We start from the raw sequence: 16170 nt of genomic DNA, 5'->3' as shown, positions 1-16170 counted from the left end.
CGATTGTCAGTCCTTCACCAATTAATTTAACACTTGCTAGGCACACTTAGAAAAGGAGCTTGAGCATGGCGAGGCTGAAGTCCCGAGAAAGGCACTGGGATGAGGGGTGTAATGTTTTCCTGGCACCTGGTAGGGGGAATGGTAGACCAACATTTGGAAACTTGTATGCACTTGTACTAATCATATTACCGTAAAGGAAGGACACAGCTGAGACCAAAGTGCATTACAACAGATGGCAATCGACATAATTTAGGGGTTTGAAGAGATTATTTCTGAAGGACTGTTATTCAGGCCTGCCCTATGAAATTTAGGAAGAGAAGGCTAACAAAGAAAACTTAAAAATACACAGAGATATCTGTGAGGATCTAGTAATACCCGAGATTGTGACAAAAAGGATAATAACGAACTCAGGAATAAGCTGGCTGAAGTATTAATTATAGTAAATGTAAATATAAGCGATCATGAGGGAACTATCAGTTCAGGATGGATTTTTATGGAGAATGTCATTTTATGATTAAAGCACTGTTTTAGAAATATCCTCAATTTAGAAGTATCCTCAAATCAGGCAAGGTTAAGAATACTTTTCATGAACACTAGAATACTACATTTAATTACATTTCTGAGGACGACTGCATAAGGACATGGGAATTTTGCTGGACTGTTTTACCACAACCGCTACAGTTAAGCAACGGTGCATTCAAGTCCCCGTTTCTGAAAATGAAGAACAGTGTGAGTTAGTTACTGTTTTTTAAAACATTAATTTAGTCCATTTAGGGGCCCCTATACCAGAGGCAGCCAAACTTTGCCACAGAAGAAACTTAGGCTGGCAGCCAAGTAACAGGATGCACAAATACTTCGTGAAACAAATCTGGCAACAGAAATGAGGCTGTCGACCACAGCCATGGAATGATCATCATTCCTTTTACAAACCCCTGCCTGTTCCCCAAAACTGTTGCTCAGCTGGAATGGGGAAAGCTATTAAACCAGAAGAAATGGAAGATGCTCTTGCAACTGCAAAGGCTTGGTAAAGAATAATAATAATTGATGCCCTGTTACTCACTTTTTTCTTGAAAAGGAATAAATTGGTGTATAAAGGTAGCTCTGCCTTCCCGCAGTCCCTCCTCCTACATAGAAACTAGATTTTGTCTCCTGTGTTCATATTGAATGGATTCGTGTTTCTTCCCATCTCTTCTATATGTTTAGGAAGGATGTAGCTGCCTAATGGCTTCTCCGTTATCTTCTTTATTTTTTTTTTTTTTTGGTGTGGGTTTTTTTTTTTTAGTTTTCTCTTTTTTTTTGGTTATTTGTGAGATGGAGAGTTTCAAACATCAGCACCCACCACTACTCATCTTCACACAGCTTCCATTGTCCTAAACTGTGATTGTTACTCCTGAAGCAAAAACTAGATAGACCAATACATAAAAATATTACTACAAAATAAAAGAAATCCACTTGAGTAGTGTACTGGGAATGCACCTTAAGCATTTTGTTTTCTTAAAAAACTGTAGAGAGAAAGACAGTAATGAAATCTAGCCATTTACAATCCTAGATGTACAAGGTGATGCCAGCAAGTAGACTGGTATTTTGATTTGACTGGCAGCTAGATGCTCTTGCATCTGACAATCTGCTGATTTCCATTTTTGCAGAATATTTTTAGAAATTCTTCTTTATCACTTACCTTCTTAATCATCCCAAAATAAATCAACATTGTTCCTTGGTACATCTTTTGAATGACAGTAAATCACTGCATTAAGTCTGTTACAGGCTACTACGGTGCTAGTTCATACACACCTTCCTTTCTTAGTAGGATAATTGAATCCAGTATTACAGTCATAACTTGGTTGGTAGTGCTATCTACATTTAATGTAAGGCTTTTACTTGCATTCTAGCAAACCTCTCTTATCCTCCTTCCCACCCTCAATTTTAGAAGCTTCTCACTTGAGAAGGAAAGATGGTGTTTGGTTCCAGCTCAAGAGTACACGTTTCTAGACTGCTGAAGGAAAAATCCATTCTGCACCTCTCAACTACCGTAAAAAGTCAGGTGATTAGTTAGAAATGTTGACCCCTAATGAATTAGGACTAATTAACAAAATCCTTCCCTATTTCCCTTGTAAACATTGGAAGTTCTTACTATGCAACAGGCGAAAACCATATTTAGTCAATACAGTTGGGATTACTCTCACCTGACTTTGGGTGACTTTAGTCAGGTACAGGTGAGCTAGAAGCTTTTATAATTACTGGAGAAAAACATACTTCCCTGCAGTGTGATTCATCAGACCTATAATAGACATTTACTTTAGGAAGAGATGATGTGTGTCCTAAAATTCTTCAGGTACACAGACTCTTAAGGATGATTAGCCCAGCTGTGAACATCTGTGTTTTACAAATCTCATTATTAGGTGAGACAAGGAGTCACAAAACACCTATGAACACACACACACACACACACGAACAAACTTTATCACAGTTCCCTTTAGGTAACAGAATTCTGAAATTTAAAACAACTTAAACCAATAGCAATTTTAAAAGCATATTGCTACCTACTTTTCCTACTTTTCCTACACTTCAGATAATTCTAATATAAACATTACTGAGGACATTTTTTAATGCTTTGATAGATGGGACTCTGGTTTGCTACTCTGTGTGCAGCTAGCACTCTCTACAGCATTATTTACTGGATGCTGTTGGATGATAGAGTACTGAACTGGAGGAGACAAATAATATAAAAATATTTGCTAAATTAGAAACAGAAGCTAGAAGGTAATGATGATGGTAACTGAATATAATACTCAGTTAATTTAACCTTTAATAAAAAGTATTGTAGGGTAATGACAAATTTTTAAATCGTAACTCCAGGAATTTATTTAAAGAATAGAAACGAAAGGGACAAAATTAGAGAGGGTACTTAGATTCCAAAGCCAAGGAATGTAGAACTTACTGCTTCTTACACAAACAGATACATATGTATACATAAAATCCACACGATGTATTTTGATTAGGCAAACGATGAGTGTTTATATAAATGCATGAAGTTTAACAAATAAATTCATGTTATTTTGGTAAATTTTGCTCCTTCATTGTTCGATTTATTTTGATATTGATGACATGTTATGTATGCTGCTATTGTTTCAAGTAGACATTATTTTGTATAAACACATAAATGGAAATTTCTTTAGTCACTATTACTGATATTAGTGAATATTACTCATTCTGCCATTTGCCAGAGTGAGAGCCTGGACTTTGTGTGTGTGTGTATATATATATATTTATATATATATATATATATTTTTTTTTTTTTAATAACAGTCTTGTATCCAACATAACCTCCATACAACTCTTCATTCTCCAATTATAGTTTAGATACGTATATATTTTAATCTTAGTACATCCTGAACTGTTTCCTTTAACAAACAAAAAATACCATCTGTTGTGAGAATGCACATGAAAGCATACTCAGATTTTAATTATACATCTCATGGCAAAATGCATTCAAGAATGGGTCTAGGGACGGACATATAAAATATTCGAAAACCAGACAGCAATGATTTCTTCTGCATGACTTTGTTTCTATAAATGAAAATGTGTGAGCTTGGGATTTGTAAAATCTATGACTATCACCACTTTTTTCAAGTCATAAGGAAAAATATTTGCAATACAGTAAAATTTCACATGGTAGCAAACCAGTAATTGAATTTAATTAGATTTACACATCAGTCAGTGCTTCCACTCTGAAAAGAAATATTTTCAGGAATTAAGTGTTCTAACTCAAACAAGTTCCTCAATAGCAATGACCTAAGAGCCAAGAAGATGAAAACATAATCAGAGTAATATTAGGACAAGTTTTAAAAGGCATATGTGACAATTAACACTAAAAAAGTGATAAATAAAAATACAAATGCTTAACTTCTCTAGATGAGTGACATTTCTCTTACTAAGTACAAACTGCCTTTTTTTTTTATTATTGACTGAATAATTGTTAAGAGTTAAAGAAAGTAATCTGCTCAATATTTTATTATGATCATATTTTAGTTAAAAGACCTTTCAGTTTCTCTTACCTTCTCTGCTTTATATGGAAAATTCTACTTTAAATTTCACATAGTAATACATTTCCTAATATCTTAATTTAGAAGAGCTTTTCTTCAATGATACCAATAAATCTCCAGGGTTTAATGTTTAACTCTATTTTCTCATTTTTCACTCCAAGAAAGCTGTATTTTTATACATTTAATGTATGTTTCTACACATTCATGTTCAACAATCCTGACATTTACACTAACCAAAGTAAAGAAAACATAATATGATGTATACAACATAAAAATGCAGAATCTAAACTTATATATAGAAATTTCTTTAAAGATCTACATACGTCCTTGTTACATCTTGTTCAATCATTGCTCGAAGCTCTTTATCCTGGAAAAATTTATTCCAAAGACTCTGAAATAAGGAAAAATAATTGTATGAAGCACAGACTTCTACTAATACTTCAAGCTTATATACTACATCAGTAAAGTACTGTTCAAATAGTAACTTATTAATCCTCAACATTTCTGGTAGACAGGTATATCAATATTTTATAGGTGAAAAAGAATGCTAGTGACCAGACCAACGTATCTGAGAAAGTCAGTTTAGATCAGAGATGAAAACATTTAAGTTCACAGATACTTGTGCTCGGCTCATACTATTTGCTCACTGGATGGTTACAGGTCTGTAAGTTACCTGTAAGTAGTCTATGAAGAATATTTACAGAGGCAGAGTAAACTCAAACTTACCAGAACCAGCAGCTCAACTGACAAAAATTCAGTAGTTCACTCATGGAAAAAGGTCTACCTCGCCATACTGTACTACATTTTTCCTATAAATGTACAGACTCTAATTGGAAGCCGCTGTAATTTCCATACTGAGAAATTGTTTGGAAGTGAGCTAGTTTGTCTTAGCGGAGGCAAAATCAAATAAGGAATGTATGATGATCAAACACCTATCATGAAAACTACATCATTCTAATGGTACATATATACAGCACAGCTCAAGATTGGCCATTCTAAAAAAGTTCTGATGGGGAAAGCCAGGGTATTTAAAGCTTACTGTCAACATAAAAAAAAGAATAAATTTAAAGAGTTTGAAGTAGGTTTAGCTTCTTCCATATCTGTGCTCATGACCATTTCAATTCTATTTCTTTGGTTTCCAAGCCTTGTTTACCAATATTTTGCAAAAGCTAACCTGAAAGAAGACAGCAAATGCTGTTTGTATGCTTCAGAAAAAGTATTGTAAAGTCTATTCTTTATCGTAAAGGAATGGTAGCTTGGCCACATTGATCAAAATACATAAGGAACAAAATCTATAACAATCTTTTCATGCAGGTTAGTTTTAAGACAGCAGCAGTGCCAGTGAATGAAATACCATACAAAGAGAGTGGCTACAATACTTCCAGAATTTCTGGCTCCCCTGTAAGCAACTCATTGCCATGGTGGCTTATGCTCCACAGAAACAAAAGAGAAAGTAAATTAATGTTATCTAGCAGAAGGAAGGTAACATAACAAAAAAAAAAAAAAAAAAAGAAAATGTTAATTAGCTTCTACATTTGTGTTACAAACTATGAAAAAAACCCAAAACTTTAAAAGTATTTATATCCTTGACAACGTGTTACGCAAAACTAGCAACTGTTTAATTCACAGCTCTTTTCATTAAGCTAGATCAGATTTTAAAACTCCCCTGCCCCTGCTCCCACCCAAGCCCATCAGAGTGAAGGATGAAGGAAACAGAATCTGCACTGCAAAAAAGGAAGCAAAACCCGGGACACTGGAAGGGTAAAACACTAAGCCACTGCAGAGGCTCAAAGGCACTTCACTCTTCATTCCTATGCCTGATTTGGCCCGTGGCTTTGTTTTATAGATTAATCCCTTGCCCCATACTCTGACATGTTAACCTTTGTCTTTTATCTCCTACAGACATCACAGGCAGAAAGAAGGTTGTGCCACTGCGTATAATCACCAACTATAGCAGAAACACTTTAAATCTTCTACTTTTGACACAACTTTCTGCCAGCTGGATGAAAGAATGGTTTGATGGCATGCAGAGTCATACTGGCTGCAGAGCCACCAATGTGCCTACGATCAATACTTCCATGTTTCAGCAAGTAATTCTCTTTCTCCTTCCACATTAAATATGAAGCAGAGTACTGCACTAAATACAAACAAAATATGAGCTTCCATGTCTGAACAAAATGGAAGTACAAGTAGTACCACCAAAGATATCCGTGACAGTCTTTACAGGTGTAAATCTATTAAATGCATCAAACAATTTTTTTGTGTGGTATTAAGTTATTTTGATAATTTAATGAAAAATATTTTTCAAATATGGTGACATAATTAACAGAAAAGCTTAAGGATATGTTATAAAATACTTAAGAGCTTTTCAGGTATAACAAAATGCAGTAGAAAAACAGCGTAACAAAAAAAGTTGCCTAAAATTAAGCTCCTAAATCTACATGTAAGCCCTCCTCAAAGCGTAATGACTTTGAAAATACCAAGCTACTAGAAGGTCCTATTAATTTCAATGAGAGCTGGATGCTTTGCACTTAATAACAGGCCAAATACTTTTACTATATTTTCCGTATTGCTTTAAAATCTGGATCTTTCATTTTGCAGCTGGCTGCTTTCTGATTAGAAAATAAACTTTTGTTTCTTTTAACTATAAAGAATTAAAAACCTTGGAAGAAATGCCTATCTTGCAGCCTGGTACTTTACACATTAACTCAGCACGTATACAACTCAGACATACAACAACTCTATTTTTGCTGGAGAAAAACTTCCAAGGCTGAACAGTCTTCCAGAGGAGGGTTCTTCAGTAGTTGCTGTTCACAGCATTCCCTTTATATTGACTGTTTAAACACTCCTTCAACTAGAACCATTTTATGTATAAAATGAAAACACACAACGATAAAGAAGGTTATCAGTTAAAGAAAGGATATACTGTGAGACTGGACTTATAGTCCAACACTGCTTTTTTCTTCATCACAGCCTTCTCTGTGGTAAGCTCTGAAAAATCAGAGTATTAACTTGGAAATGAACATTTCTGGTTGTTCAGCAGAGCGAACCAATTGTTAACACAAGTCAGTTTGGAAATTTAGAAGGGAGATTTCAGTACCTGCCATTTTGTCTTCTTCAGCAAGAACTCACTTGTGTCAGTATGATGATGATGATAATTTTAGTAGCACATGTGTTGAGAAAACCAAGGGTCAACTTACCCCTTCGTCCTGAGAGAGTGGATTGTTGATTATCAGATCTTGCTGTCCTGCTTTCCGAGGGTTTGTAATGTGCTGGGCAAAAACAGAAAAAAAATCAAATCCTCTTCTGTCATACTGTAAGTATTAATATCTCTGCCAAAGCATGAGAGTATACAACCTATTTTGTGCCAACTTACAATTTCTTTGATCTTATTGTAAGAAGTTCTTAAGTCTGAAGTGGTTTTAATCCATTGACTTCTGTCTTGGGGTAGAACCTCCAGAAATAACTATCAACAAAACAAAATAAATCCATTAAGTTTTATCAATTTAACATAGCTTTTCATATAAATCTTACCAGACAAAATAAATCATCTCAGAAAGGAGGAAGTACTCTACAGATAAGAAGAAAGCAAAGACCTATAAAATACTCCTGGCTTTAGTACCTTCCAGTCAATAAAGAAGAAGCTGGAAAAAACAGCAGTTCTACATTATGAAATAAAGCAATAAAAACATCTGAGACCACAAACTCAAGCTTTGCAAACTGTCACAACTTCAGTAAAGTTGACTGCGACTTCCAAGGCAGAAACAAAATGCAAAGAGATGAAAATAAATATACAAAACTTGAAGCTATTTACATAACACTGATGAGCTAATGCAACATGCTTAAAACCAAACATGAGTGCAGAGCAGAAACTAAGCACTCAGAGATACACGCTACCTAAGAAATGTGGAAAGGGAAAATCTTAATCTATAGAAAAGCAACATGTTCTAGAATTCTGCAAGACAGTTAGAAGAGTCAATTTTGCAAAAAGTCCTTGAGAATGCCTACATCTCAATTATTTCACATTTCTGTTTAAAAAGGGTTAGAAAGAAACACCTATTGGAAAATACTATTTAACTGCATATAAAATAAGGAAAAAACCAGAGTATTTTCTTGCTTTAAAAAATGTTTTTATTTACACATTACAAAGAGTTAAGCAACAGTAAATACTGACAAACAAAAAACATTCGCAAATTATTAAAAATATTTAGATATTTCAGGACTTAACATAAAAATGGATAATGTTTTTAAAACAGTCAGTCTAAAACAGAGCCCTAACCCATATCCAGACATGCAAACAAAACCAGCCTTCTTTCTAAAATAAAACCACTCCTTGATTTAACTAGTGGACGGTGAGGGACTTGATGCTTTTGTTAGTTCAGGGTTTCGAGTTACGGTCTCCTAATTTAGAGGCTCAAGAAGCAGCAGACTAGTAAAACAATGCCTGTGGCATACATTCATCTGGCCTCCCAAAGCAAGTATCCTCATTAACTTTAAATTTATTCAATGCTACACACTTTTCAAATTTCAAATTTCAATTTCCAAATTTCTTTCATTCACATACGAAGATTACTTTCATTTACTTTTTAGAGATCTTTGTGCCAAAGTGAAGACTGAGAAATCCCAAGTGAGGTAATTTAAATTATCAGTGCTAACATGCAACAGCTCTACTAGGGAAAATGTTCTCTACTATCATAGTACAGAACAGAAGACCTGATGCCAGTGCAATAAAATTATTTTGGACTTTGTATAGCATCTCAGTATTACTTTGCTTTCGTTCTCTCTTCCCTCCCCTGCAACTTTAAAACTACAATAAGAGACCTCTGAGGACCTGCTGTGTTTTAAGACTGGAAGACCTGGCTTCCCTCTCTGTCCAGTCATTACAAGAGGGATGGGTCTTCATTTTCTCACTTCATTGGGAAAAGCTGCTAGCAGAAGCATCAGACTGATTTAAAGGAATCCCAAGCTCCACAGAACATAAATTGTGAGACAAAACTTCCTTTTTATTTCCAGTGCACAACTTCATTGCACAGACTGAGAGGAGAGATGGCTGTGTAGCACTCAATTCTAAACACACCACCCAGCACAAAGATATTCTTTCCTAAATCTTTTGCTATCACCCGCAATTCAGCTTTAAGGCAACTCAATATGATTAGCAAATGTCCTATGAATTATAAAAATGAGTAGGAAAACATTGGGATGAAGTCTCTCGGAAAATTCATGATTCTTTGCATCAATAATCTTCCAGCGCATCAGGTAATGTGTTGATATATTGCAACCACAAACTGTAAATAAATATTTTCTCTTCTTACCTTCCAGCAAACACTACGGAACCTGCTGCTTCTCAGCTGCCCATTAATCCCCTTCAGCCGTATAGTTGCCAAGTAATTGTTGTTTACAAATAGTTCTTCCCATTCTTTACTGCATGCAAAAGCAAAAGGAATGTACATTTAAACAAACAAACAAAAAAAGCCTTTTCTGATTTAAGGACTATATGACACTACACAGTTTTGGATAAGCAGAGGCAAGGAACTTTTTTAAATGTATATATTTAGTTGTGTACCATTTCTAAACGCATGGCTGTCTTTTTGGACACATTTCTTCTTTGGATTTAATGAATATGTAGATCGCTATAATTATGCCAGCTACTGAAATTCATAATGTCTATGGAGGCTATTCCATTTCCTCTAAAATGTTGGTACTGCAGTTCAGTGAATAAACAAGAAAAATGAATATTAATATAAGCACATTCATGTTTCAGCTGTAGACAAAGAAGTACCTATTCCAAAAATATGCAACAGAAAAGTATACTGTTGACTGTATTAGCTCCTCACATGACGTATTTGTTTAAATGAACCTTCTTTTCTTCTTAATGTCAAGCTGGGCAGTTAAGCATAATAGAAGATGACTTTCTTTAACATTTAGTGCTATTTACTATTGAAATCACTTCTACTTCTTTCTACATGATCAGTTTTAAAATTTTAACAGGTGCTAGCAAATTTAAAAAAACATCAAAAAATTAAAAAGCCTCACTGTATAAACTGTTAAAGGCAAGCTTGAGTACCTTGCAGTACCTATGGCTGACTAGATAAACAACCTAAATATGCCTCCCAGGCATGCAGGCACCAGGGGCCTAACACCTGTGCCTCATTAATATACAAGTAAATCTGCTCTACTGGGAAACAATTGGAAATTAATTGTCCCAAACCATCTACTGAGTTTGAATAAAAGAATTAAATCTATATTTCCTGCACCTTCTACTGAAACAAATCTCAAGAACGGTATAAGCCATTTGATAGTCTTAGTTGCCCAAGACTTGCTCACAGACTTTCTGCAAGCACTCTAAAATCCAAAGGGTAATTTCAAAGTAAAGAGCTGAGTTATGTGCAAGGAAATGTGTTTCAGATTTATTTTCAATGCATGTCCTTAAGGTGAACATCTCCTTCTCCCACTGTCACATGGGAGACTATTACTTCTCCCCGGGAGACCAAATGAAACCAGAAAGAGGGAAACTACTATTGTGACTCCAGGGTAAGATCTCACCAGATTTCCTTCACTAAGGAGGGTCACGGAGTGGGTTATACTAAATATCAACAAACTCTGGTTTCGGAAACTGCCCTAAATATATGCAAGCTAAAGTTAGATAGTTTTCAGCCTTTTAAGCTGAGTTGTGAGGGTGAGTTTTTTAAATCTGGTTTTAGTTAAAAGTTGTTCAGTTATAGAACAGAATTTTATGATACAGTTGCTGGGAAGAGCAGGTGAATGGACTTGGCAAGCCAGGAAATTACAGCCCTGCTCCTCGGCGTGGGGAGCGAGCTCACGATCCACGCTGAGACCAGAAGTGGTATGTTTGTGAATGCATTACCTTTCAGGTAGGATCGCTTCCTAAAAACACTGGTGTTTACTACTTCTGGGCCTTGATTATTAATTACGTTGAAAGCAAAAGTCCTCTGGATAAGAGCAAAGATGACTAAAGCAGTGTTAGCCTGCAGGGGTGAAGGCTGCTTTAGCTTCCGCCAACTGCCACTATTCCCAAGCAACCAAAATAGCAGCAAGTAACCTCAACGGTGTGGGGCAGCTTCCCTCCCTTCTGCCACATCCCCTACTCTGTAAGTCAGAAAGACTACCGGGTCATTTCACTGACTCCCTGTCTCCCATACGTCCTCACCCTCTACAGTGAGCTGCCTATGATTGCTTATCAGGATTCCGTCTCCTTTAAATACAACGTATGGTATAGAACACATATAGCTTGAGAAAAATCTGGCCCTTTCTTCCACGGTTATTTATACTTCAGTAACTACAGTATATTATGCCTATCTAAATAACCCTCCTGTTTCTATCACGTACAATATTCTTCGTTTGCCACTGTAAATTTTGTAGCATCACTGGCCATTGTAACTACTGCCAAGCTGCCTCCCTAAGGTAGTGATGCTTCAAGAGTAACACATTCCCCTGCGCACACAACAGGTCAGACTCTGAAGCTATTCACATTGTTCTGCAGGTGGATGACATTCCCACAACGTCTTTGAAAATGCTGGTATGTCAGCTGAGTTAGCAAAAGGTTTCAACCAGTGTAACTGAATAGAAAGAACAGAGAGGAAAGAAACTCTTCAGATTATTTTTTCACCAACTGCTGGGAGTGATTGCTACACAGTAAGAAAGTAATTTCAACACTTCTTAAATTGTATTAGTGCAGATACTATGCTTTGTCTTTTTTTTTCTTTTAATTTGTAATGCAATTCCAAACACGTTTTGAACAAAATTACATGTAAAACAGCCAAAAGAAATTTGGCAAGATCATATCTCCTCTGCATTCCCCTTTGGCTGCTGGGATCACTAAAAAGAAAAGTTGTAAGCAACTTGAATTAAAAAAAAAAAAAAAAAAAAAAAGCCTTGGAAGCTGGAATCTGCTGCAGTTTTAATAGAGCTGAATGATATCTAAAATCCTTTCTGAACAGCATTCACTAATTCATTTCTCAAGTATTTTGAACAAAGGCTAATAAATTAAGCCTTACAATTCTAGAGACTGTTTCAATAATGCTAACACTGTGTAATATCAACAAGCTATCAATTCTAAAAGGATAATTTAAAAAATGATATAGCCCTACTCTGTAAACTAATATCTATGAGCCTTGTTAACCCAGGCTTGCACAAAACTCATCGGTCAAAGTGAAATGAGCAATGAAGACTGGAACTCAAGTCTACCACATCCCATTTGCTTCACTGAAGTGAAAGACTTCAAGAGCCAATTGGAACCACTTAAACTATGAATAAGCACATGCAATTGTTTTTAATCAAACTAGAAAATGAAATGCATAATCATGTGTTAATACCACCTTTAGGTTGTACAATTAAAACAAAGGCAAATGCTGATGTTAATGTTTTCTGGTTATTTTGCAGATATTTTTCATTTGGTGTTATTTAAATATACTGTCTAATATACTATTGTACATATTGTAAAGTCTTCATAATAAAAGACCTGCACAAGGAAAAAGTAATTGGATTAACATTTAAGAAACTTAATTTCACATGCTCTACCTATACAGTAACCATCCAATGTAAAATATTTATTGGCACGAGTTAAGGACAGTTGCATTACTGTGAAGTGGGAAAAGTGCTCAATAGGTATGAATGAAAAAGCAAGCAAATCAGTGGAAGGGATGAAGGCTGCAGACTCATTCTCCAAGGTTTGTTCTTAGTTCTCATCTGTTCCTTTCTATCTTCTGAAACATGCATTTATGTCATAACTACAAGAGTTCAAATCTCTCTGCAAAAGAATTTTATACTGGGGTCTGCTCTAATACACACGCTTTCTTGTTTATAAGAAATGAGGCCGATGTCCCAGCAAACCATGTATTAGCATATTTATTATTCTCTTTCTTTCCAACAGGACGTATTTTGTGGATCTGATGCTTGTTAAGACAATTACAAACATTAGATTTTCAGAGATAAAAGTCCAGTGATTTGGAAGAGAAACGTGTCTCTCTGTTGACGCACTGTTAGGAAGAAAGCACAATGAGCAGGACTTTACATCAGAAAGTTCAAGTAAAATTTTACATGGACTCAGATATCATTTTTTAAAAGTAATTTAAATCCCCAAGGTCTAGTATCTTAGTAAAAGACACTGGAATGCTGCTACTGCCAGCTACTGAGAAGCAAGTAACTATGAACACTTTAAGAATGAGTGACACCAATAATGTAATGACATGCCTGGAAAAAAATTCTGGAATTCAAATAATAGTTCCCAGAGTTTTACTGAGGCAACGCTGAGCTGTGGTAGTGCTGGGGAGAGGTAACAAAGACTTTCTTCCACTGATGGCCAGCAGTGGAACATCTGCCTCTGGCGCTGCTGCTGATTTTTGATCTTCAGCAAAATGGCAAACCCAAGGCACTAAGCACAGATCCACAGAAGAACGCAAAGGTACCCTACCTCAACTCATTACAAAATAAATACTCTGTTCAGAAGAGTTAGAAATAAAATTGAGGAAGAGTAGCATAGCACTGATCATAATCACCGCTAGTTAACTTCTGCATTTATCAATTCAGAGGATAAAGCTGCTGATGTGTACAAATGCAGATCCTTCTAAAATTTAAAGCTAGTGAAAGAAGCATTTTTGTACCACGATGTTCAGACAACATCAAATTCTGTAGAAGACACTAAATACTACAGAAATGTAAAAATATGAATAGCCACATCAGACTACAATCCGTGTCACTGAAAAAGAGCAAAGATTCAGTTCTGGGACTGCAGGGGCTCAGACCTCCCAGGTAAATATTACTGTCCATAATTACTTTGCTTTCAGTTGAAACTGCAGGTAACAAAGAAACCAGTATCTATTAGGTCATTAGACAGTGTGTATCGTTATTTTCTCATGCATTTTAAAAATATTCTATGCCAAGTTTTGAAATCCTTTTTTTTTTTTTTTTGTGTCCGTGATGAAATGATACCAGTTTAATATTAACAACAACATTTAGATAACAGATAATATTGTTCAGTTCATGGAAGAATACTGCAATACTATTGAAAGGTGTGAACATTTGCATCCATACTTAACTTTTCAATCTAAAATCTCAAGCTTATTCCACCCTCTAGACCAGTACTGAAGAATAAAATGGATAGTCTTATAGAGATCCAAAGAAAACTCTTGATCAGTGCTGCTAATATTGCCAAAATCATCTTAAAACAAAATGGTGTGCATGCTCCCAGAAAAGCCAATTTCACTTTTTTTAATACCATTTTTTGTTCATCTTCAGAAAGTGCTTTTTAAAATGTTGAGACTCTAATTTGGCTCCCCAGAGACACTCTATGAAGCAAAAGGCTACTGAACAGGCCGTCAGAAAGTAAACAAATTCTCGAATGATTGTCATATGTTTTGCAATATGAGGTCGCTATTGATAGGAACATCAATAAGTGCATGTAGTATCTATATTTAAATAAAGGCAACAGTTCTTTTCAAACATACTGCATAAATCCAAGAAACATGCACAGTTTGTATTATTTATTATGCCATAAAATCAACAGTTGAGAAAAAAAGTGAGGCAACATCCAGGACTGTAATAAGAACAGAGTTAATTCTATAAAAACAGGGGGAAAAAACAATTGAAAGGTAGTATCACGTAATAAGCAGTAAGTTTCTAAAACAAAATCATTTGTGAAACACACGGATTTTTATTTGCTACCCTGAAAACCCACTTGACAGCCTTAATGTGAAGGCTTATCAATCTGCTTGGAAATTATATGTGTTTTCCTCTGTTTCCCAAACTCCTGCCTCAGGATACGAGGCAGAGTTAACAACCACGTAAGTGTGAATATGCATGGCTGCGCTGCTGGAAGGCTCAACATTCAAAGGGCAGAGTTTTCTAAACAGTTCAAGTTTCATCTACTTCTGGCTGACACACAGTTAAAAAGGTTTGCGTGAAGAAAGGTAAAATCACTTTCTTAAGGTAAACATTCCAGCAAAAACCTAGGGTCATCAGCCATCTATGCTCTTTAAGCCACTATCATGTGTGTAGTACAACTGAGGTGGGATTCCTTGCCAGCACCTCTCGTAACAGCACTGGATCTGACGCAGAACCCCGAGATATCTTTGTCCATGCTCCAAACTGTCCACTTCACCTTGGCCATTCTCAGCCAAAAAGCCAGGTTTGGCCCTGGGAGAGCACTTCATTTCGACCCTGTAATTGTTTAGCTTTTGTAGAAGAATTCTTGTTATAGCCACTTAAAGTCTAAATTTCATCAGCTCATTCTCTTGTACTCATTACTTTATGCACACATTTGCAGAATGGTGAAGCAAAATGTAGATATTATGTTCAATTATTTTTACTTTTTGCATTGTAACTGATTGCCAGTTGCACAGTCATGGCCTTCTAGTTTAAAATCGCCCAACACCTTAGAAATCCTTTGCATGTACATGTAGAACATTTACTTTCTAGTTCTCCTGACTTGAATTCCTTTCTGCTATTTTACTCTTCTGCTAATTCATACCCATGGCTAACCAGAGGTCTACAATTTTGCGTGTTCACATGCATGCAGCCTTGTTATATGAACAGACATGCATTCTTTAAGAAACAGGAAAGTTAACAGCTTCCTGTAGTACATAACAGAAGTTAAAAGCTACAGCTATACAAATCATCTAACTAAAAAATGGATATAATTGGGAGAGGAGAGATACTTTTTGCAGGAATATGCCCCAAAATGCCACTCACACTGCTTACTCGCACCTGACTAGATAAAGCAGGTCTAGAATTGGTGTAATCATGACAATATTTAAAAATATGCACCCAATTTCAGAACTCAGATAATTGTATGACGTGCAGGGTGACAAATGCAAAATTCTAGTTAATATTGTTGATTCCATCTTAACTTTGTAAGTCCATCCATTTTGCATGCAATGACATAAGAAAACGAGTAAGTGACTTCATGATATAATTTTAATGTCTTGAACTGGCTAGGTTTTATTACCATCATTAAAAATCATGTAGTCTCACTAAAAGCAAGTCTTGCTCTTTAGATTTATTTCAATTATATATTATTTTGAGAAACCTTTTGTCTTCAAACTTCTTTAGATTAAGAAATGTAATTCCTTAAACGTGCCAATTTGCATTCAATTTTTACATAGGTCATGGT

General features: G+C 35.6%; 1 protein-coding gene across 4 annotated transcripts in view; it reads right to left on the bottom strand.

Annotated features, from left to right (window-relative positions):
- The window catches only part of TBC1D5 (TBC1 domain family member 5), a 322975-nt gene that overhangs the window by 140770 nt on the left and 166035 nt on the right, over positions 1-16170 (bottom strand). For all 4 annotated transcript variants that reach the window (XM_032991381.2, XM_032991383.2, XM_032991382.2 and 1 more), the window contains 4 exons: positions 9356-9464; positions 7420-7509; positions 7244-7315; positions 4367-4434 (listed from right to left, as the gene is read on the bottom strand). In XM_032991381.2, the coding sequence (XP_032847272.2) occupies positions 4367-4434; positions 7244-7315; positions 7420-7509; positions 9356-9464 (339 nt within the window). The remainder of the gene's footprint in view (positions 1-4366; positions 4435-7243; positions 7316-7419; positions 7510-9355; positions 9465-16170) is intronic.

This window comes from Tyto alba, unplaced genomic scaffold (genome assembly GCF_018691265.1).
Source record: "Tyto alba isolate M040663 unplaced genomic scaffold, T.alba_DEE_v4.0 Super-Scaffold_38, whole genome shotgun sequence".
NCBI lineage: Eukaryota > Metazoa > Chordata > Aves > Strigiformes > Tytonidae > Tyto > Tyto alba.
The sequence above is the reverse complement of the archived record's forward strand: the minus strand, read 5'-3'. Positions and strand labels throughout refer to the sequence as shown.